Below are 23,592 nucleotides of genomic sequence, written 5' to 3' on the forward strand. Positions count from 1 at the left end.
TTGGTAGTTCCCAGGATGGAACTCAGGACTTCTCACGTGTTACGCAGACATTCTGCCACCTGAGCCACATCTCTAGTCACCTTTTGCTCTGGTTATTTTTCATATAGGGCCTCACTTTTTTGCCCAGGCCAGCTGGAACCATAATCCTCCTATTTAAACCAAATATAAGCACATACCACCACTCCCAGCTTTTGTCTCTTGAAGTAGAATCTCACAAACTTTATTTGCCCAAACCTGCCTAGGATTATAATCCTACTGATCTCAACCTCCCACATCGTTGGGATAGCAAGTATGTGCCACTGTGCCCAGCTGATGGCTAATATGGACTCTTACAAATGTTTGAAGGCTGGCTACAAAATACAGTTCTCCCAATCTTAGCCTCCCAAGTAGCTAGGATTACAAACAAGAGCTACCAGCACCCAGCTAAATCTCACTTCTTAATATCACCACATTAAGGATTAGGTTTCAACATAATATTTAGGGGTGTGGGGGAGGAGCAAAAAGGAATAATCCCATCTCCTGCAAAAAGCATTATTTGAGGTTCATCTCTATCATCCCCCCTCCACTAGGAAATCCCACAGGTTCCATGAACAAAGTCCTCATATTCCCTTGACAGATTACAAGGGCATTCCAAAATCTGTATTTTTCTTATAATATATATAAACTGCTACCAGTGATTACACATACACACACACACACACACACACACACACACACACACACACACACACACACACACACAAATACACATCTATGGTTTTGAATGGTAAGATCATTAATTTGACTCACTCATGTCAGGTTAGTAAGAACCATGCCAGGTGACCTATGCTGACACTGAAAGGACCTGGAGCTAGGACAGTTCCCAGCAGAGTCACCTATAAGAAGTAACAATGGAACTAGCTGGGAACTGTAGAGGAGAGAAGAGAGTTGCGAGGGAGAGAGAGGCATATACATGGAGGTCCAGAGTGACAGGAAGTTCACTAACCGTAATATCATGAAGGCCATGGTTTCTTCCTAACTCATCCCTGTGACTTCAAGCTCATTGGCACCATGCCCTAAATAATACATCTCCTGTAACTACAGTCACAAATCAATCAATTCATTAGTCTCTGGTAGACTGGCTCTATTCTGCTTTGTGAACATGCCCTACATGACCAATGGGAGGCCATCTTTCTCAGAGTTTCCTACAAATGACCAATGGAAGGCCAGACCTCTGTAACCCAAACTTCTCCTCCATGTCTGAGATACCGATTGTGGATTCTCAGTTGGGCTCACTAGACTGGCTCTTCTTCTATGAGACCTGCTCCCAATCCTAGTCCCTGGGCTGGATCCCCTCAGATCAGTAGGTCTCCCCCTCCTTCCAGTGGCCTGTACCTACCCTCCTCCTTCCCCGTAGTGCTCAGGAATGAAGGAGCAGCTGCAGGAGGGATGCAAGCAAACCTTTCTGGGGAGCTAAGAAGAACATGTCTTAATAGATGAGATCCATAAATACAGAAATTAGGAAGGCCAAGAGAAGCTAAATCACAATGTCTTGCTTCAGGCTCCATGGAAAATGGGAGAAAGGCCAATTTTGGGGTTCCCCCGGAATCAAAAAGATGGGCATGCAGAACCTTGATCATCAAACTGGATCTTCCCTCATCACTTTGCTCGGCCTAAGAGCACCCATTGCAACAGCTTCTGCGGAGAGATGGAGGCCTTTCAGCCAGCAGCCTGCAGACAGCACAGCACACCAGGGCAGAGCTGGCCACACACTGGCCGTGCCACTTGCTGCCATGCACACTTGGGAAAGTTCCCAGAGCCCTTGGAAAATCAAAAGTGCATTTCTCAGTGAGAAGCAAGCATCATTCTGCTTCCGACCCCAGATAAGAATGGGGCCCTGCTCCTGCTGGGTTCAGATGGAGAATATCTGTCCAGTCCCTGGAGAAGCAAGGTTGGGCATGGGGAAGAGCACAACCCAGGTGAGTGGTCATATCATGTCCAGCAAGACAAACCCATGGCAATTTAAACAAGCCTGTGTTGGTTTTCTCAAAGATTCTGGGTGGAGCGTGTCCCTGGTGTCCCCTTAGAGGATCTGGGTGGGAAGGGGGAGGGACGCAGAAAAGACACACTTTTCAAAAAAGCCAAGGCATGCTCCATTTGCTTCATCTGCGTTAGCTAACCAACTCAACAATGAAAAGCAAGTATGTCTGTAAGTCCTGACGCAACATGGCAGCCTTTTGGGGAGATCATTAACCCCTTGAAATGGGAAACCCACCATCTCTCTCTGTCCCTCTGTCTCTGTCTCTTTCTCTCTTTCTCCATCTTTGTCTCCTCTCCACCCCAAATGAAAAGTGTGGTGTGATGCCCTCCTGGGGACAGTTCTTATGTCACTGGGAGATTCTCAGACAAGTTCTGTCCTTTCCCATTGGAAGATTTCAGTAATCTGAATTCCTACAGAGACCGAATGTCATGTCCACAATTAGAATCCCTCGCCAGGGAGTGGCTTGTGGAGTATACACAGCGTCCTCACAGACTCAAAGCACATACATCCGAGTGTATGTGTGGCAAGATGTGTAGGCACACACCACTCCCCCAAGATCATCTCACATAGAATTCAGAGCTCTGTAGGACATTTGGGCAATGCTGCATGCTTGGAACGATGGAAACTGAATAAAAACTACTGTGACTGTAGCCAGGTGCCAGTGGCTCACACCTGTAATCCTAGCTTCTCAGGAGGCTGAGATCTGAGGATCGTGGTTCAAAGCCAGCCCAGGCAGGAAAGTCCGTAAGACTCTTATCGCCAATTAAAAAACCACTAGAAAACCAGAAGTGGCGCTGGTGGCTCAAGTGGTAGAACGCTTGCCTTGAGCTGAAGAATGCAGGAACAGCACCCAGAGTTCAAGCCCCATGACTGACCCCCCCAAAAAAACAACAAAAACAAAAACTACTGTGACTACATAAGGTCTCAGGATAAAGACAAATACAGAAGGCACAGGTCCAGGTGTCGTGGTCAGGGCCAAGGGAATCCTAAGTCTCTCATAGACCTTTTCTTCATTCTCTTTGTCTCAGCTACCCTCAAATACCAACACTGTTCTCAAGGATGCTCAAATTCAAACACTGTATTCAGAGATGCTCAGGGCATCCTCCCAGGGCAACAAAGTTCCCATGGAGAGATTCTGGACACCTATGAAGCCCTGTCATCAGAACCAGAGGCCCATAAGCTCTCATCCAAGTCCAGATCCTCATCAGACATACTGGTCCATACCCTTTTGAGAGAGTGTCACAAAAGCTGGAGATGGTGTGGCACATAATCCTAGCATTTGGGAAGTTGAGGAAGGAGGGACATTAGTTCAATGCCAGCATGTGCTACATAGCAAGACTCTTCTCAAAAGGGGGACGTGGGAGAAGGTCAGCATGGTACAGTAAGAGGTAGATAATTGTGCCGGTTAGCAAGTTACCTCCTACCACCGCCACATTTTAAAGGGCACTGAGTTCCTATGCCTCTTAACCTAAAAATGGAACAAGGAAGGACTTATCTGGGGAAAATTCCTACCCACGTGTAGAAGGCTAACTTCTCCATACTGTGAAACATACCTGAGCTGCTCTTCGTAAGAGCAGCTGTGGGCTCCCATGCTTTGGCTACGCATGCCCCCTGTGGCCACAGAGCAGCTCCAGTTGTGTCTCCTAGGATCCAATATGAGCAAACTGCAAAGTGGAATAAGGGAAGGAAAACCAGGAGCAGAAGAAACCTGGGGATCTACACATCTCATTTTCAATAACCAGCTCAGACTGATTCTATCTGGAGTTGAACTTAATCACAGTTGTAAAAAAAAAAAAAAACCCTAGGAGAATGAAACTCGAGTATCATCCCAGCAATGAACTGTAACAAGTTTTCAGAAGTCCTTTCAAGTATTTCCTTAAAAAATATCGAATGTTTCAAAACCACAGTTATCCAAGTGTCCCCTCTGCAGGACACACGGGTTGTTGTGGGAGTTTCTGGGATGGAACCCTTCCACTCCCCTGTTTCTCCTGTGTTCTTCGTACCCTACCCCTGCTAGGTAAGAGGAGAATCAACACAACACAAAGGCAAAAGCACCAGACAGAAGCTGCCATCAGGGCACTGCAGGCCAGGTGAGCTACAGCCAGAGTGTTCACACTGCGAGTGGACAATGCGGCTGCAAGCTACTTGCCCCAAGATGGGTCAAGGGGAAAAAAAACCTGTAAATATTCTAAATAGAGCTTGTGTGGGCACATATATATATGTGTGTATACATGTACGAGTGTGCATGCATTTGCACGTGTGTACATGTGTGTAGATGTGTACATGTGTGCTTGTATGTACTGTGTATATGCATGCATCTATGTGCATGCATGTATTGTGTAAATGTGTGTGTGTGTGTTACTGGGCTTTGAATTCAGGGCCTGTGATTGCTAGCCAGGCACCCTACCACCCCCTCTAACCTCTTTTTTGCTTTAGTTATTTTTTTAGATAGGGTCTCACACTTGGACCATGATCCATTTACTTGTGCCTCTGGGCATTATGGATGTGAATCGCCATTCCCGGCTTGTTCTCTGAGACAGGCTCTCACTAACCTTTTTGCCTGGTAATTCTCCCATATCTGCCTTTCTGGTAGCTGGGAGTACAGATTTGTGCAATGCCAGGCCTGATCCAACCTATGGCACTTTTGATTTCCCCACTGGCATCATTAGGAAATATGTTGACACTCCCCTGGCTTCATGAGAGCCCTGGGCCAGAGCCCATCCAGCAGGGTCCAACCACAGGAAGGAAAGCTGGACATCAGTTCCAAAGTTCCTTTCTCCTACTGGCTACAACTTCCTGTGGCTGTACATTTCAGACACCTGCAGTCAACACATATGAAACCAAACAGACAGAGTACCATGACCTGCACAATGACACCAAAAACACCCAAGAAAGATATGACACACTTATACACACAGCGTGCAAGTCGCTACTTACTTTCCAATACGACCACCAGAATTCACACCCAGTATCCCCTGTCAGCAACTCTGGTTCACTGTGACTCCATTTACCAGCCTGATCTCTCTAAGCCATCACTGGTATACATTTGGACTAGACTTTTTTCATTACCTGCTTATTTGTGCCATAGTTTGAATTCAGGGCCTCACACATTTGCCAGGCAGGCCCCTTAGTATGTGAGCTATATCTCCAGTTCTTTTTTGTTTCATTTACTCTTCAGGCAAGGTGTTGCTTTACTCTCAAGCTTCAGATATCAATCCCCCGACTCGTGCCGTCATGGAGCTGGGATGAGAGGCCCAGGGCACCACGGCCAACTTTTAGCGTTGAAATAGGGTCTCCCTGATTTTTTTTCTCCAACCTGGCCTTGACACATAATCTTCTCACCTTTAACCTCCCTAGTAGCTGGGATTACAAGTGGAAGCTAATATACTCAACTATGCAAACTTTTAAATCCTCAAATATGTTTTCACTTTTGTTGTTTTCAATACTTAATGTTCAAATAGGTCTTCCATGCACTAGCTCATCCTGATGGGCTATGCCATGCTTATAAGCTTCCAACAACATCATAAAGAGAAGTCACTGGGCGTGAAATTTAGGAGAGGGAAGAAGAGGCACACTCCACTGAATGGGTACCACCGCCTCCCTCATCCCCGCATCCTGGAATGCTTCTAATTCCAAATAGACACTGATGCAGGAGACTCTGAGGCCCATGAGTGGGTCCCTCAACTTCAAACCCCACAGGCTCCCAGGACAGCCTACAATGGAGCAGGCACCCCAGCCAGCTCTGGGCCAAGGTCTAATGGCTGTGCTCTTGCACCACCTGGTGGCTGTTTAATTTCAGGTCAGTGTTATCTGTCAAGAAAGCCAAACAGTACCTAGATCTCCTTAGAACTAGGTCTGCAGCATTTCAAATGAGCATGGGGGATGTGTGATCAGTTGAAGCATGGAGGAGGCAGCCAATCCTGAGATCAAGCTCCCAAGACAAGAAAGCTCTCACTGCATGTGCAAGGCGCTCCCCAGCATGAACCACACAGCAGCCTCTGCATGTCTGAAACCCTCTACCCAGTCCCCCAAGGGAACCTTGGGCTTAATAGCTGACTTCAAATGCTACACTTGATGGTCCCATGCAGACATTTCCTACAGATCACTCAAGGACCTGGAAGTCTTGGTAGCTAAAGTTTATGCATTTAGGGGATTACAAACATTTTTCTTTGTAGAGGAATTTGCAAGTACAGGAATCCGTGAGTCATGAGGACTGACTGCATATCTCAAACCCTTCTGAATTTAACATTCTCCATTATCTTTCCCTCCCTCCCACAGCCAAATCTACTTGTTTATCTCCTTTGATGAACTGCCCCTGCCTTGGGGAGAGATGCTCACTTCCACTTTGAGCAAATCCAAAAGCTACCTGTGGCTTTTCTAATGTGTGCTCCCAGAGAAGAAGTGGAAAGAAGCATGAGCTAAGTGCTCCTGAGAGTGAGGAGGCCCATCGGCTAACTACTCCCCGAAATGAGAAGGAACATTGACTAGGTGCTCCTCAGAGTGAGAAAGACCATCGGCCAAGTACTCCCTGGAACGAGAAGGATCATGGACAAGGTGCTCCCTGGGTTGAGAAGGAACATGGGCTAGGTGCTCTCTGGAGTTGGACCATCAGCTAAGTATCCCCTGGAGTGAAGAGGACCACTGGCCAAGTGCTCCCTGGAGTGAGGACCATCAGCCAAGTACTCCCTAGGCCCAGGCCCTATGCTGGCCACTAGTCCACAATCTCACAAGGTCTCCAATGATCCTAAACTCACAAAGTTGTTGCCAGTTTCACAGCTGAAGAAAGCGAAGGGCACACAGGTTGAGGACAGACCACTGGCCCATGGGCCAGAAGGGAGACAGCTAAAATTTTAATCTAGATCCACTGGACTCCCAAACCTGCTTGGAGGCAAAACAACATCATGCAAATCTCAAAAGGAATCGCTAATCTCAGACCAAGACAGTGAGTAGAAACAGGCAAGGTTATCTTGCTTGGTGAACAGAGAATCAGGCAGAACTCTGCGTACAATTCCAGGGTGCCCCCAGCCTACCCTGAGCCAGCTGACAGTGTTTCTGCCACATGGCCTGTAGGTAGCAGAGTGAACACATGAGTTTGCTCCTAGTACTTAAGAAAGTTTGCCTGGCTGGGTGTGTAAAAGTGAAAGCAGCTTTCTAAAGTTATTGGCTTGCTGCCCTATAAATCATTAATCAACAGTCCTTCCAGCTTCTCAACTGTCTGATCAAGATCTTGGCCTTGGGGAAGTTCTAAAATTAAAAGCTAAAAGAACATCATGAATATCTAAACTAAATATCTAAACTGAAAGAGTATCATATATACTAATAATAATTTTAAAAAGAAAACCCTATGTCTCCTGTTGGTTATTGTCCATTTGAGTTCTACTTTTTTTCCAAAATAACTTTACAAGTTGTTGCAGGAAAGTGTATGTTGGGGGGGGGAAGGGGAGAATTAGTCCTACAAATTCTACCCCTCCCATCTCCACCCCCTGGAAGTACTGGTTGTAAACTCAGAGCCTCATGTTTGCTTGCTAGAGAGGCAAGCTACCACTCAGACCATGACCCCTGCTGCCTGAGCCACACCATTACCACACCCACAACATTAGAGGTTCAAATTATTCTACAGGCCAGAAAACCAGACCAAGTCGATGTCCAATGAAACCCTACATCACTCTTCATTCAGCAGTCATGAGACACGGCACCCTCCAGGCATAGAAAACAGAGACAGAGATGTCCCAACACCCTAAGTAAGAGTCATCTGACATAGACGGAGCCACACTGACTCATGGTAGAAACTGGTGATTTTATACAAGGACCAAGTCTGGAAATAAAAAGAGCTATCTTACCCACTCCCTTCCCATTTACAAGCCTAGGCCTGTTCGATCTTGACACCCTCCTTTCCCTATGACTCTGCTCTCTGCTGCCAATCACGAAGGACTAGAGCAGAAATACAATCAGCCCTGAAAATGGCAGACATTTTTGGCATAGTTCGTGGGAAATCAAAGCAGTGGCAGAAGGAGGACAGTGGAGCTACAGTAGCACAGAGGAACCCAAAGGCCACCCATGCACCAGAAGAGGGCAGCAAAATCACTTTGGAGTGATGCTGAAATGCACAGGCCTTGAACTCTCTCTGGAAATTTGACTTGAAGAATATGGATTATGCAAACTTCCAGGGAATTTAGACATGCCTTGCTCAGGACACAAAAGTAAACTTAGAAGGCAGGGGAGTGAAGTCCCTTCTTCACCAGGCTGAATGTCTGGGAAAGAGCTCTGTCAGGTGAGCAAGAACAGCTTGGTCATCATCACAAATCTGCACCTGTCCTGTCAGTCATGACCCTATTCACCAGCATTTTGAACTTCAATTCAACTAAACAGTCAAATGGAACTCCCAGGTCAAAATTCAGGATATGATAGAACAAAAATGATGTCAGAGTATCATTGTCGTAAAAAAAAAAATCCCTTATTAGGAAGGACATTGAGACTAACACTACAAACTTAATTCTTAACGAAAGAGGTACTAAGGAGAGGATTTTAAGATAGTTTGACCATGGAATTACTAGATGTTTATTGGAAGCAACTGAGCTCTATGGAAAGCTTTGAAAATATTTATCATAAAGATGAGTTTTATAAAGTCATCCTAATAATGTAATCAGGGTTATGTGTGCATAAATAATGGGTGCAGTACTGTAATTGCAGATGAGTAGGTGGTTTCAAAACACTGAGTCAGAAAAAATAAAAAAAGCTTAAGGACAGCACACAGCCCCAGGACTGCTACAAAAAAAAAAAAAAGTTAAGGATTCTATTCAAAGAGAGAGGCAAAAGAATTGAATAAAGCTAAAATTTCAAAAACTTGACGAAAACTATGAACACACAGATCTAAGTACACAGCATGTGTGTGGGTCAGGTTGGGGGCAAAGGAAAAGACACCAAAAGTGATCATAATCAAGCCCCTCAGGGATTCTGAGGGCAGCAGAAAATAGCAACAGGAGAACAGCATATTTCTCATCAAAAGCAAGTGAGAAGACAGTAGGGCAACATTTTCGGGGGAGGGGAGGGAGAGGGGAGGCAGGGATTCAAATTAGAATCCTATGTGCAGAGAAAGTAACTTTCAAGTTTAGATAACTTTCAAGAGAAAAGATAGGAAGTGGCGCTGTAGCTCAAGTGGTAGAGCGCTCGCCTTGAGCTGAAGAGCTGAAGGACAGCGCCCAGGCCCAGAGTTCAAGCCCCACGACCGACAAAAATAAAAAAAAAAATCAAGAGAAAGATAAAGAAACTCTCAGAAACAAAAGCTGACAGAGTATGTCACACCATAAGAAATTTAGGGAAAATCAGAACAGTTAGAAATGGAGATAGACATAAATAAAGGAAGACTTCTCAGACATGCCAACTACATGTGTAAGTGCATGGAACTTTTTCTTATGATTTAAGCCTTTTCAAAAGACAGTGGTTTAAAGTAAACTATAGGGCAGAATTTGTACTTTATATATAAAATTTATACTTTGTGTATGCATACATATGTAAGGATATACATACATAGTTTATGTATATAGTTTATGTACATATATATGAAGTAAAAAGTCTGATAAATTATAAAGTACAGAAGTCAAGAAGTAGAGGCACATTCCTGTAAAGTTTTTATAGCATGCATAAAGTGGTGTTATTGAGGGGAAAAAAAGAGGCTGTTCTGGACACCTTAGGGTCAGATTCACAGAATGAAAAAAACAAATAATCAACAACAACAAGAATGCCCAAAGGAGAACAACCATATTGGTGTCTTCAGCAAGACAAAGCTCTCAGGAAAACATAAATTGTACAAATCTTGTGATGTATTACATACATTCCAGGAGACTCTGGGTTGGATTCCGATGTGGACTTGACGTGTGTAAGTTATTCAGTCCCACACCAAATCGTAAGACGCATCCAGAACTGTCTCCATCCCTCAGCCCCATCTGAAGGAGCAGGTCTGAGGAAAGCCACATGTGTTCCAGACTGATTATTCTTGGCTACACTTAATCACCACCGAGTAAACAAACGCAGCACTCACTCACACTTGTGCAACTTATTCCATCCCCTGCAGCCAGAAGAAACTGTCATGGGATGCTATTTAACATCTGGAAATGTGGAAGCGATTTTACAGAGCACACAAGGACCACAAGCTTCTGGCAGCGGCTGAGGTCACCCAGGGAGTGGAAGGAGAGAACTCACTTACAATGAAGCCAAGTTTCTTGTAATCCCGGGTATACATGGACTTGCATTTCTCCAAGCTGCTGCTGCTATTATTAGGTTCAGTCTCTGCATCAAAAGCAATTCTTGAAAGTTCAAATATGATGTCTCTTTGAGCCTAGATTGAGGGAGGGAGAGGAATCTGCTGTCATTGTGCAAAGTGACATCAACTCTCTTTTTCTTCACCCCCAGAGTCCAAATGAATCATGCTTTAGAGTAAAAGAAAACCAGATAAAAGTCAAGCCATGTTCTAAATGAGAGCTGAGCACACTTTGTCCTTTTCCCCTCCCCCGGCTTCTCAAGCTTGGCATCTCTCCAGTGACCCCAGCTGCCATCTCATATGGAATATTGGTAACCAGTTGCCAGGGACCTGGCCTAGATGAGGCCCTAATTGCGAAGGGAGGCAGTGAGGGGCGTAGGCTGAGGTAGAGTCTGGGAGGGCCCACTGCTACCTACAAAGCAAGAGGCTCACAAGGCCCGTGAGCAGTTCTGCAGTCGCAATGGATCTTTTACTCCACTAATCAAGGACACATCATCAAAACTAACAGGAAACCAAAATAAAAGGAAGATCCCAAAGAAGAACCAACCCCTGTGCCCTTCCTTGTCCATCCATAGTAAATGGATGAGCACATGACATTCACAAACAGCAGGAACAGAATTCCATAGTGCCAGTGGCTCAGGCTTGTAATCTTAGCTACTCACGAGGCTGAGATCTGAGGATAGCAGTTCAAAGCCAGCTCAGGTAGGAAAGTCCATGAGACTCTTATCTCCAGCTGACCACCAAAAAAGCCAGAAGTGGAGCTGAGGCTCAAGTGATAGGGTGCTAGCCTTGAGCACAAAACGTCAGGGACAGCATACACAAGGACAAACCTTAAAGGTACTAGGTGGAGTGAAATAAGGCAGATAATAGGTGACAAGTGTTGCCTAGAATACTTCTGTGTAGCCACACCACAGCAACAGGAAGCAAAATGGAGCAAGCTGGCCAGGGCTTGCAGGATAGCTCAAATGGAGTTATTGTTTAGGGGACCCAGAAATTCAGTTTTGCCTGATGATACTTGGTAATGTTTTCATAACAATGTGAATATACTCAGTGCCAGTGAGCTTCCACTTTAAAATTACTCCCTTATTCACCAAACAAAAAACCACATGCATGTTCAGGGCCTAATGGAAGCCTTTATTTATTGCTAGCACTGGGGCTCAAACTCAAATCCCCATGCTCTTACTTTGCTTTTTCACTCAAGGCTTCCATTCTATACTTGAGCTATTCCACTTCCAGGTTTTTGCTAGTTAATAGAAGGTATGAGTCTCACAGATTTTCCTGCCTGGCTAGCTTTGAACCAGGACCTTCAGATCTCAGCTTCCTATCTAGGATGACAATTGTTAGCCATCAGCATCCAGCTATGATCAATTGGTTTTATTATCTATAGGTATTCACCTATATTGAGAAGCCATATCCCCAAGCCCTAAGAAAGTAATACAATACTTATAGGATCCTCACAAACTCCAGGATTCAGAGTTGCTAGCAGAAAGATGGCTGGTGGCATTGCACTTTCTGTTTGTCACATGTTACTGCTGTTAGATGCACACCTACCTGATCCTGGGGGTCCATTTTGGTCATCATACTGTCTTCCAGGAGGTTGAAGGTGAGCACTTGGGAGAACATATAATTGGTGGGCCATCTCGTTGTTGATGGCCCGCTGGGCAAGGATGACATGCTGCAGAAATACTTTGTTAAAATACTTACCAAAAAAAGAAACGGCAGACCACAAACTAAACATCATCAACAGGCCCAAGTGGAGGCTGGGCAGTCTGCATCTAGATGCAACCAGGAATGAAGCCTGGTGGCTCACCCTTCAGAAGGAAAGCCAACATACATGTGAGCTCAGAGCTCTCCCTGATGACTCAGAGGCAGGAAAAGATCTTCTGTGTGCAGAAGACGAAACAGAGGGTGGGGAGGCTCTTAAAGGAAAGGGTCGGGCCCTGGCTCCCCCAGGTCACAGGGGGGGAAATGGTGTCACCACCATCATAGTCCCCTACCCACGCATCCAACTTCCAAGAACTAAAGCAACCTTGTTCCCACCCTACAGAAGCAAACTAAGTGCAGGAACACTGCCAGAAGCCAACACCATCATGGCACAGGGAGCTACCTCTGTCTCAGTGCTTGAATCTCCAGCTCACAACTCAGTGAAAAGTAAACTGCTTTCCCCCAGAAAAACTGGGGCAGCACCATGGTGCTAGGTATTAGAAGTTGTGGAGTTCTGATTCCTTTCCTTACAAAGCTAAACCGTATGTGTAGAAAACCACCACAGGAAGGCGGGCTCCAGCCCAGAGGCCCAATCATGTCATCTTTACTCCTACAGTAGGTCCACTATGAAGGATGCTTCCTGTGGGACAGAAATATTGATTCTGACTCTCAGAGCCCACCATCTTCCCTCCTTCCTAGCCCTAGCCTTCACCAAACAGTGGAGAACAAAGTGCAGATCAGTCACAGAAGGGACACTAAAGTTGCACCAGGCCCTTCCTCCCCAGTTAGGTACTCACTGTTAGAATGATGGAACGCAGCTGCTTCTGAACCAAAATATTTGCCATTTCCTGGGGAAGAAAAACACCCCACACAAAGGCTTTGGTTAGAAAGACAGGCATGCTTTCCACACAACCAAGTGTCATTCTTCCCGTGTGCTTCAGGGCCTGGATATCAGCAGTATTTCTTAGAAAACTGTGGCCTTGGAAGGTACTAGTATTCCATGATAAGGCTGGATATTCCATTTGGATTATAAAAGCCAAGTACAAAGGCATATATATATGAATACATATATATACATATATATATATGTGTATATATATATATATGGAATTTTTTCCTTCTAGAAAAATCACTCTCCAGAAACTAATGGTTTTCCACTCAAAAAGTGCATCAGAGGCTGGGCACCAGTGGCTCATACCTGTAATTCTGGCCAGCCAATCAGATGTCTTAGATCTGAGAATCTGGTTTAAAGCCAGCCCCAGGAGACTGGAATTATCTCCAATTAACCAGCAAAAAGAAGAAGTGGGGGTGTGGTTCAAGTGGTAAAGAGCTAGCTTTGAGCTGTTGAGTGGGTAGAGGAAGGACCCTGTACCCGCTTTTCTTAGATGGTATGAAGATGACCAGACAACACACACCCACAGCAAGGACATCCTGATGTTGGAGAACCATCACCCTAAAATCCCTAACTCACCTAAAAGCAAGTTCATCTACCTGCGTGCAGAACCAAGGGCAAATGGCATACACCCCAGAGCTGGATCAGCAAGCTATGCAAATGAACCACATGGGGTTTCAGATGGACAAATATCTGGCCAGATGTGATGCTGTGGAATTCTCCCTTGGCTTCTGCATGATATAAGTTGTGCTCCAGCCTCTCCTGGCCTCAGCAGAGTACTTGAGGATGGTTTTATGAGATGAAATGATTCACAGGCCCTCTTTGGAAGGAATAAGGGAGAAAATTCATAGTCAAGCCACATCCTTGGGACACACTAAGAAAAAGTCAAAATACTGCTCATATGCAGGAAGACACTAGAATGCCAGTCTGTGCTGGGGATTTTTTTTTTTCGGTGCTACGAGTTGTACTGAATAGAGAAGAAACTAAGCTACAATGAAAAACAACAGAACCATGATATCTACTAAGGTGAAAATAAATGTACAGAAAGCCAGGGGAGCGAAGAACATGAGGAAAGGAACTCGAGGGGATGTAAGGGGTACAGGCAGGATGGATGAGGGCAGACTGAGACAGCAGGGTCCACAGAGGGAACATGGATGACTTACAGTCAGAAGACACCCAAGGATGTCAACATTGTTGTCTACATCAACCTAACAGCGCCAATGCCACCACAGAAAGGAGAGCAAGCAAGAGAGAAGAAGAGATGGAAATTCAGAGCTGTTGGCAACTTTGATGCAATGCCCTGCCAACCCACTGCCTAGGGAGGACTGTGAACACCTTTTACACTTATATGGGACCAGAAGACATAGAAATGGAAATCCATGATCAGGTCATCTTCCTGCCCTCAAAAACAAGAAAGCAAAGGCAACCACATCTTGAGACACAAGCTGAAGGCAAGCCCAGAAAACACCATCGGCCATCTCTACTACATGATTCTTCCCCAGCTAAATACAGTAGCTCTTGGGTGAGGGTTGATCTGGCTTGGTTAGGTTTGATTTTTTTTTGGAGCAGGTAACAAACAAAAGACCGAAAGGACCTCTATACATACATCTCCAATATTGCTTTTTATAAATATTGTATTCCTTTTGCAAATGAAAAGTGCAGCCCAATAGTCACCAAAAAAAGAAAATAAAAAATATGCTTTGTGCTCCTATTTCATCTATAGGTTAATATGATTTTATAACATTGAAATGATAGAAATGTAGAATAATTACAGATACACATAGACAGCCACAAGATAGTCGCCAATAGTTAGAAGGCTATTTCCTGTCCAACAGCTACTAGTCATTGACTATCTACTTACAAAAATATATATATACATATACATATATATGCATAAGACTGTGTGTTCTTGGGGGCACAGTGGACTCCATGTGCTTCTTTGTATCCCAAGTTCCAGGCATGATATTCAGCAAGCAGAAGATGACAATAAATATTTCATTAAGGAACAACTGAATATTTGATAGTACTCTCCTAAGAAACAGAAGCTAGAACAGAGAGAAAACAGAAGGATTTTTGTGAACATGAGAGATATCTGTCTTAGGGAATAGTTTGAGTAAACATGAGAGTCCATGGGGAGATTTTCATAGCACTGAAATGACAGAAACATATAAATATATAGATAGATACACCAATACGGAATGATGTCTACAACATAGTTTTAATCTTAACAGAAGTTTTCTATAAAGACAGTACATGTAGTATGCCGAGTGTTGGTTAAAAATACAAACAAAACTCTGGGCTGGGGGAGTGGCTCCATTGGTAGAAAGTGAACATCATTGAACAAAAGCATTAGATATCAAGTTCGAGTCCTGGTCTCGGACCAAAAACAAACAAAACAAAAGACACAACTAGGCAAATATTTGCATAGAACAAAGCAGGATGACCCACAGCCATGGAAAGTACATGGGTACTATGAAATTGTAGCAAGTCTCTCTTTGGGAAGGTAATGAAAGAAGCTTTCACACTTCTTTCCTTTTGGTCTTTCTTTCTTTTTTTTTTTTTTTTTTTTTTTTTACTTTTTTTTTAAACCAACTCTTTTAACTGAAAATATAATTAAATTTTAGGAACTACAAATACAGCCCAATGCCTGTGCTCATGGCTATAATCCAAGCTATTTAGAAGTCTGAAATATGAGAATCATAATATAAAATCAGCCTGAGTAGAAAAATCCCATTGACTCTTTTTTTTGGGGGGGGGGAGGGGGGCCCGGTCAAGGGGCCTGAACTCTGGGCCTGGGCGCTGTCCCTCAGCTCTTCAGCTCAAGGCTAGTGCTCTACCACATGAGCCACAGCACCACTTCTGGCTTTTTTTCTTTTTGCTTATGTGGTGCTGAGGAATCGAACCCAGGGCCTCATGCATGCAAGTGCTCTACCACTGAGCCACCTTCCCAGCCCCTCCCATTGACTCTAATCTTTACATAATTGGCAAAATGCTAGAAGTGAAGGTATGGCTCAAGTGGCAGAGCTTGGAAAGGCCCAGCAGGGAAACAAAAACAAAACAATAATGAAACCATGGAAATGTAACTCCTAGAAATGAACCAACAATCCTAAATGGAAAACAAATCAGAATCCCTCACATTTAATAACTGATATTAAAATCCTTGGAAACATGAAGATAAGATAAATAGGATAAATAAAGTCTGATTCTATGCACAGCATTATGTAGCAGGTTAGCTTTCTACACTCTTGTGAAAAATTTCCTGGCAGATGCCATGATCTCCTTAGTGAACTCCTATGGCAGTGAACTGTGGTCAGGGTAACACATTCTATGTTATGCAGGTAGAATTAAAAAAAAAATTAATGGTCTTTGAGGACTAAGCTAAATTCCAAAACATACCAAAACTCTTTATTCTGTTCCATCCCCTATTTGAGAAAGAATCAAAGAATTTATAGTCCAAAGAACCCCAAAAGTTAGGTTTCTTCTGTGTACCTTTAAGGGATTCTCCCTTCCCTCTATACACAAAGATACAAATGAACGGCTCAGTTCCCCCACCCATGACCCCAAGGGTCAGAAGATCTAGGACCAAGCAAAGAGCACCTCTCATACATGAGCATGGTGATCTCCACCACAAGCATCATCTTCAGCTGCCCCCTCTCGTTCTCTCGCTTTCGCATCTACTGTTCTCCTGAGCAGGCAGGACACCTCTGAAAAATGGGGACGACACCTCCCTGGCCTTGGTGAATGACTAGATGACAGAAGACCCTGGGGGCTTCCACCTCAGAGGCCATCACATCAGCCAGGCTCCCATCTTTGTGTGCTCTGAGATTTTAGGGAAGGGTTCTTAGGGCCAAACACTCGTTTCAGTCAATGGCTTACCCAAGTCTCCACCTCCTCCCTCCCCTACACCCTGTTTGGTGACATGGCAGGAGCCAGAGCCACAAAGCAGCCCTCCAAGACCCCCAGAGAGGAAGGAGAAGGCATCCTCTGCACAAACACTTCCCAACCCTGGACACAAAAATGGAAGCAACACAGCTCACCTGCCTGCACTCGTCAGGAGCTTTCAGGAAGAGTGCATTGATGACAGTGATGGTATAGGTTTGAATTTCCTGATCGGTTCTGCAAAATTAAAACGGCAACAGAACTGAGATGAGGTGAGCCAGCCCAGAGGGAGGCCATAATAAACCTCATCATTATACAGCAACATGGCTCCTCCCACGGGGAGAAGAAAAGGGAGGATCCTCTGTAGACCTGTAGTGAGCACTGAGAGCAGACTTCCAGCACCCCTAAGCTGGAAACAACAGATGCACAACTGCTATGAGTGACCACTCAGTGCTGAGAGCAGTATATGTACAGGGGTGAAACCCCTCTGAACAATTAACCGACAGTTTAATATCAGGAATACAAGGAAGCTAAGTAGAGAGAGGAAGGGTAGGTAAATACAGTCACAATTTTCAATGTACACTTGTGAAGATGGACCCAGAAAACTTAAGTGGATGAGTGGGGCTGGGAGAGATGGAAGAGGTGACACAAACCAAGATGTTGTACACTCATAAATGGCCGGTTGAGGGCTGGGAAGGTGGCTCAGTGGTAGAGCACTTGCCTTGCATGCCTAAGGCCCTGGGTTCGATTCCTCAGCACCACATAAGCAACAAGAAAAAAGCCGGAAGTGGCACTGTGGCTCAAGTGGTAGAGCGCTAGCCTTGAGCTGAAGAGCTGAGGGACAGAGCCCAGGCCCAGAGTTCAGGTCCCACGACCGGACCCAAAAAAATAAAAATAAAAATAAAATAAATAAATTGGCAGGTTGAAATGAAACTCCTTCAAATAACTACAATAAAAGATTCCTAGTGAAGAGTTACAGTGTGGCTCAGTGGTAGACTGTTTAGAAGCATAAAGCCTTAGTTCAGTTCTATCAAAAGAAGGGAGGAAAGACTGCTTGAAAATGTCTAGCATAAAATTTCTAATGAATTCTGAAGGTGTTCGTAATATTACAGAAAACATTATACAGTTAGGTCACCCTCGGTTAAGAACTTAGGAGAGCAAATTGCTTTATGCCTTAAAAAGAAAAACTCTACTGATAGCCACAAAGACAGGTTAAAAGCCAAAGGTTTTCCCAGGGCAAGGGGCCGTGGACAGAGCAATGCCAAGGACAGACAAAGCTGTCCTCAAGGATAAGAAGTCACCTTGCCATGTCAGTGTAAGGGGAGAGAGAGGTGCATGACTCACCATAAACCAAGGCTGCCAGGTGTGGTGACATACTATAATCCTGGCTACTCAGGAGGTAGAGATCAAGAGGACCAAGGTTTGTGGCCAACATAGACAAAAAGTCAGCAACTCCTACATCTTAACAAATAAGCTGGGCTTGGTGGTTCATACCTATAACCCCAGCTAGCCTCCATAGGAAAGAAGATCACTGTCCAAGATCAGCCTGAGCAAAAATGCAAGACTTTATTGAAAACAAAAACAAAAGCAGATAAAGGAAAAATGGGGTGGGGTATGGCTCAAGTGGTACAGTAAATACAACCGAAAAAAAAAGGAAAGGGATATTTGTTTGTATATTTAGTAGAATAGTACAAAATAATTTGCAGCATCTCTGTGGCTACGGGAAGCCCCTCTCCAAAGAGAACAGCTCCTTCCCCAGAGATAACAACCTCTCCCCAGGAGAGCAGCATGCTTACCCTTGAAGATGAGGAATGAGTTGGCCAATGGTGATCTCTTGTGCCACCTTCTGGTAGAGGTCATGGCTATTGAGCACCATGGACTCCAAAATGGCCAAGGACCGCTGCAGGATTGAGATGTCCATGGCCGACTTGTTCACAAAACTTGCTATCTGAAAACCCAAGAAGTACATCATGGATGGCTCATAGAGTCAACAGGGAAAGGAGGAAAAAAATTAAGCACATCAGGAACTCAGCGAGGATATCTGATTCTAAGGATGGAGCATAATTCAAAGTAGCAAGAAATACACCCAGTCCCCATTGAGATTGGTGAAATCCTACCAAACACAAAGAAACCTCTCTTATAATCACTGATAACTGGACATTTCTTTACTGGGTATCTTCAAAGAATTATTCTGCCTGGTTTCCCCCAGACTATTGTGTTCTGAGTTTCAGCTTTCCAAGGCAGACAATTTTATCATGTACGTTACACGGACTGGCGCATTTCTCTGAGGGGATAAATTCAGTGTAAAGCACGGCCATTCCTCTCCCCTCCCCAGGCTGCTCCTTCATTCATTCATTCATTCCATCCACAACTCTTATGTTCTGATATATTCCTCACATACAAATCACACTCATCAATGCAATTCAAATGGCAAGTTTTCAGCAGCTGGCTATTCCAAATTATAAAGATGAGAAAGTAGAGGAGGGGGAGGAAGTGGGGGAAGAGGAAGAGGAAAAGGAAGAGGAGCAGGAGGAGGAAGAGGAGGAAGAGGAAGAAAAGAGGGAAGAAAACCTCTCCTTCTAGGGTTAAAAAAATTATCATCTCCCCCACAGGTAGCAAAAAGAAAACTCTTTAAATTAGCAGTGCTAAAAAATGTAATAGTTTCAAGTTCTCAAATGCATTCCCTAAGGGGAAATCAATCCTTGAATCCCTAACTACAACCAACCACAATATAATAGGAAAGGAAAATAAAAGAAGGGTTACGATAATGGAGCAAGGCAGTCCAGACACATGGTTACCATAAAGGTTTTATTTTAAACACCTCATTAAGATTTACTACAATCTGTTGACAACCCACACTAAAAAGGCCATTATTGTATCAACATGATGGCTTTCTTAAAAGCCATCATTATTTTGTGACAAGTAACCACTCCCTGAGTCCCACTTAAACACAAATTTATCCCCTTCTGTGGTCCAGTCAGGCCCTCCCCTCAGACTCCCTCCTTCCCTAAAGGGGTGAAATGCCAGTGTACACACACCATTCTAGCTACCATCCCATACTTGCAGTCCACACCCTCCATATGGGAGCCAGAATGGGGGAACAGATCCAAACAGGAGCCTACTTCAGATCTCCACACCCCACCTGCCTCACTTCATTTATACCTCAGTAGGTAAGAAAGAATGAGGTGCAGAAAAACAGGAGTGAGCCTGGTTTCATGTTCCAAAAGGCAATTATTTTACTATAGGAACTGCAGGAAAGGCATGAGGATGTTAACAATCCTTTAAAGACTGCTTTGGCTCTTCTCCTGCGAATGTGTTTATTGTCCCAGGCAGGTGTCAGCTCTGCTCCTCACATCTGCTGCAATTTAACAAGCTCTTTACAGGGCCTACCAAGGGAAGCCTACTGACAAAAATCCAATGGCCATCATGCTCTGCCCTGGGTTTTAATGTAAATTACATCTTTTCTAAGAAGAATGTAAATGCCTGAATCCGCCACCCCCCCCACTCCATTCATTTTCATTGTTCCAATTAATTCTTTTTTAAAAAATAAATTTTTATGCCCCTACTGGAGCTTGAAATCAAGGTCTGGATGTTATCCTTCACTTTTTACTCAAGGCTGGTGCTCTATCATTTGAGGTACAGCTCCACTTCAGCTTTTTGATGGTTAATTGGAGAGAAGAGTCTCAAAGGCTTTCCTGGCAGGACTGGCTTCTAACTGTGATCCTCAGATCTCAATCTCCTGAGTAGCTAACATTACAAGTGTGAGCCGCCAGGGCCCAACTTGTTCCAGTATAATTCCTGACTCTGGTTTAAGGAAAGTGAAAAACCCACAAGAAAGTTCATTGATCGGAACTTCTTAACTTTCTCTCTACCAAGGGCTCTTCCTCATTGCTCGCTCCCTTCCTGCCTCTGTATATAGAATCTGGATGTGACAAAAGTCCAGGGGTCTCACAGGTGAGCACCGCTTGCTAACTTTATCAAGCCCCCACTCCACTACCAACTCCCAGCCCTCAGTGATAAGCATTCCTGGTTCCACACAGCGGGTCCTCCAGAGACACCAAGATGAGCAAGACCCACAGGTATTTCATTTAAAGCAGGGACAGATTAAAAAGCACTGACTATGAATTACTCGAAGTAAGCATTCTCAGTATCTAAATGGATCCATTTGGTTATTCCAACAAGGCCCAAAATTAAATGGTATGAAAAAGTATCATTGTAGTCTTCTTCTTCCCTTCCTAACTGCCTCACTTTTTCAAGTATCCATACTCATTAAGTGCTTAATCTCCTCAGTAACATGAGAATGCATTTGAGATATTTTTCTTTGGGGCACAAACTCAGTGGATGTAGTAGTTGGAATCTTTTCTGTAGAGTGATTGCTGGACACAAGCACCACCATGTTAAGAATAGCTGCTACCAACTCACAAGAAGCTATTTTAACTATGCCACTTCCCTTGTTTTCCTCACAACTTCTGGCTTCAGTCAGGAGTCCTGGTCTCAGTTGATGGCTCAGATAAACTTTTAACCCTTTGCAAACTAATCATTCATTCAAGATTGTGACACTAAGTTCTGACCAAATGAATAAGAATTGTAATACAGTAGAGATAAGACAGCTGCGCAGATATCCTGCCACTTGCTTACTTGGCATCCTGTCAGCATCATGACTTTCTGTGGAAGAAAAACCTCGCTGAATTCCTTTTGAGCAGGTGTCCTGATTCCTGTGTGGTACTCTAATATCCTGAGATATTTCCAACGGTACATACACACAACATGGGCCCTCCAGTCCATTGCATCCTTGGGTTCCTAAAACACCATCTTTTCAGTTTCCTCTCTGCTCAACTGTTCACCTCACCAAAAAGAGCTGTGTATGGTGATGTACCCATACGATCCCAGCTACAATGGCTGCATAGGTAGCAGGATCTCACCTTGTGAGCCAAGGTAAGCCCTGGGCAAAAATGGAAGGCCTTAGCTGGTTGAGTAGCTAAGTGGTAGAGCTACCTGCCTGGAAAATAGGAGGTCCTGAGTTGAAACCGTAGCACTGCCAAGACAAAGAAAGAACAAAAAAGTGCTAGGCCCTGTCTAAAACACAATGAACAGGGAAAAGGGGACTGGGGACATGGTTCCAGTGGTAATGCGCCTGCCTAGCAAATGTGAGACCCTGAGTTCAAAACCAGTACCACCAACCACAAGCAAAACAAAGTAATCCCGAAATCAGAGAATTACTTAGGTCAGTTTTCAGAAGCTGAGGAAGTAGATCTCAAAATTCTCATACATTATCAAGGCAGAAGAGAACCATGGGGCTGCATGGTTGATTTTAAATCATCTGGCTGAGGTTCATAAATCTCTCCAAGTTTTAGAAGACAAAATATTGAAGCCCAATGGCTAGATGTTGTCTAGGCAGTGGAATCATCTGATCTTCCCAGCAAGCCAGAGCCTCCTCAAAACAAAGGCCTCAGGGGAATGCATAGGAAACTTCCCTTCCGAGAGAAGGCACTAGGGCCATGCTTGGCTAGCGGAAAATCAACTCAGAACACAGGAAGTCCTCTTTAGGCACTAGGGCCATGCTTGGCTAGAGGAAAATCAACTCAGAACACAGGAAGTCCTCTTTCTTTTCTCTTCAGGCCTTCCCTCTTCTAAGTAGCCAAGTCATTAAAAAGCAACTCCATAGCAGGGTGCCAGTTGCTCACTCCTACAATCCTAACTATTCAGGAGGCTGAGATTTGGCTGAGATTTGAGGATCATAGTTTGGAGCCAGCCCTAGCAGGAAAGTCTGTGAGACTCTTATCTCTACTAAACTACCAGAGAAAGAAAAAGAAAAAGAAAAAGAAAAAGAAGGAAGGAAGGAAGGAAGGAAGGAAGGAAGAAGGAAGGAAGGAAAAGAAAGAAAGAGAGAAAGAAAGAGAGAAAGAGAGAAGGAAGGAAGGAAAGAAGGAAGGAGGGAGGGAGGGAGAGAGGACAGAAAGGCAGAAAGAGAAAGAAAGAAAGAAGAAACAAAGAAAGGAAGGAAGGAAGGAAGGAAGGAAGGAAGTAAATAGGGAGGGAAGGAGGAAGGGAGGGAGGGAGGGAAGGAGGGAGGGAGGGAGGCAGGCAGGCTGGCTGGAATTGGAACTGTGGCTCAAGTGGTAGAATGCTAGCCTTGAGGGAAAAAACCTCAGGGACAGAGCCCAGGCTCTGAATTTAGGCACCAGGACTAGCACAGAAAACAACAACAACAACAAAACAAAACAAAAAAACCGCTACAATATACTAGCATCAAGGGCTTCCATGTTCCATGGCATTTAGGAAATAGTGTTAGTTCTTGCAGCTACAATTGGTAAACTCAAATCTAAATGCACACATAACAAAGAGAACAGACATGGAGAGAGGGCTGGCAAGAAGAACAATATTTCTCCAAAGTACTCTGAACTTGGCATCAATCAGAAGCCAACTCAAGATCACAGAGAGAAGCACCTTTTGTCAGTGCTTTTCCTAATTATTTTTGTCGAGATAAAGCTCCATTTAAAACATAGAGGCCAGCACAAACCCGGGGCTGTCAGGATGCTGAATACGGTCCAGCTAATTAACAAAAAGTGAACCTTACCCAAAAACTGTAAGTAATTTTCTAGTGACTAATTTTCAAAGTCATATAAGAGACTTTTTTGTAAGTGGCAAGGCAAAGGAAATGAGGAAACAGGAACAAGTTGCTTTTAAAAAATATATCCAATTTTTAAATTTAGTTTGCTTCCTGAGAATTAAAGTGGGTTTCTGAAAATTTCACGTTAGTAAAGGCAAACCATTTTCATTAGAAAATGGAACAGCTGCCATGTTCTCCCAACATTTGAAGAAACCCAGCTCTCAAGTGAA

At 44.2% G+C, this 23,592-nt stretch overlaps 1 protein-coding gene across 1 annotated transcript in view; it reads right to left on the reverse strand.

Annotated features, from left to right (window-relative positions):
• LOC138818921 (uncharacterized) overlaps positions 1–23,592 on the reverse strand; it is a 240,775-nt gene that overhangs the window by 50,464 nt on the left and 166,719 nt on the right. The window contains exons 6-12 of the mRNA XM_070010035.1: positions 18,549–18,700; positions 16,911–16,989; positions 14,037–14,081; positions 12,779–12,829; positions 11,829–11,952; positions 10,940–11,117; positions 10,224–10,355 (exon numbers count right to left, since the gene is read on the reverse strand). Of these exons, the coding sequence (XP_069866136.1) occupies positions 10,224–10,355; positions 10,940–11,117; positions 11,829–11,952; positions 12,779–12,829; positions 14,037–14,081; positions 16,911–16,989; positions 18,549–18,700 (761 nt within the window). The remainder of the gene's footprint in view (positions 1–10,223; positions 10,356–10,939; positions 11,118–11,828; positions 11,953–12,778; positions 12,830–14,036; positions 14,082–16,910; positions 16,990–18,548; positions 18,701–23,592) is intronic.

Source organism: Dipodomys merriami, unplaced genomic scaffold (assembly GCF_024711535.1).
Source record: "Dipodomys merriami isolate MVZ:Mamm:240054 unplaced genomic scaffold, mDipMer1.0.p SCAF_795, whole genome shotgun sequence".
Taxonomy (NCBI): domain Eukaryota; kingdom Metazoa; phylum Chordata; class Mammalia; order Rodentia; family Heteromyidae; genus Dipodomys; species Dipodomys merriami.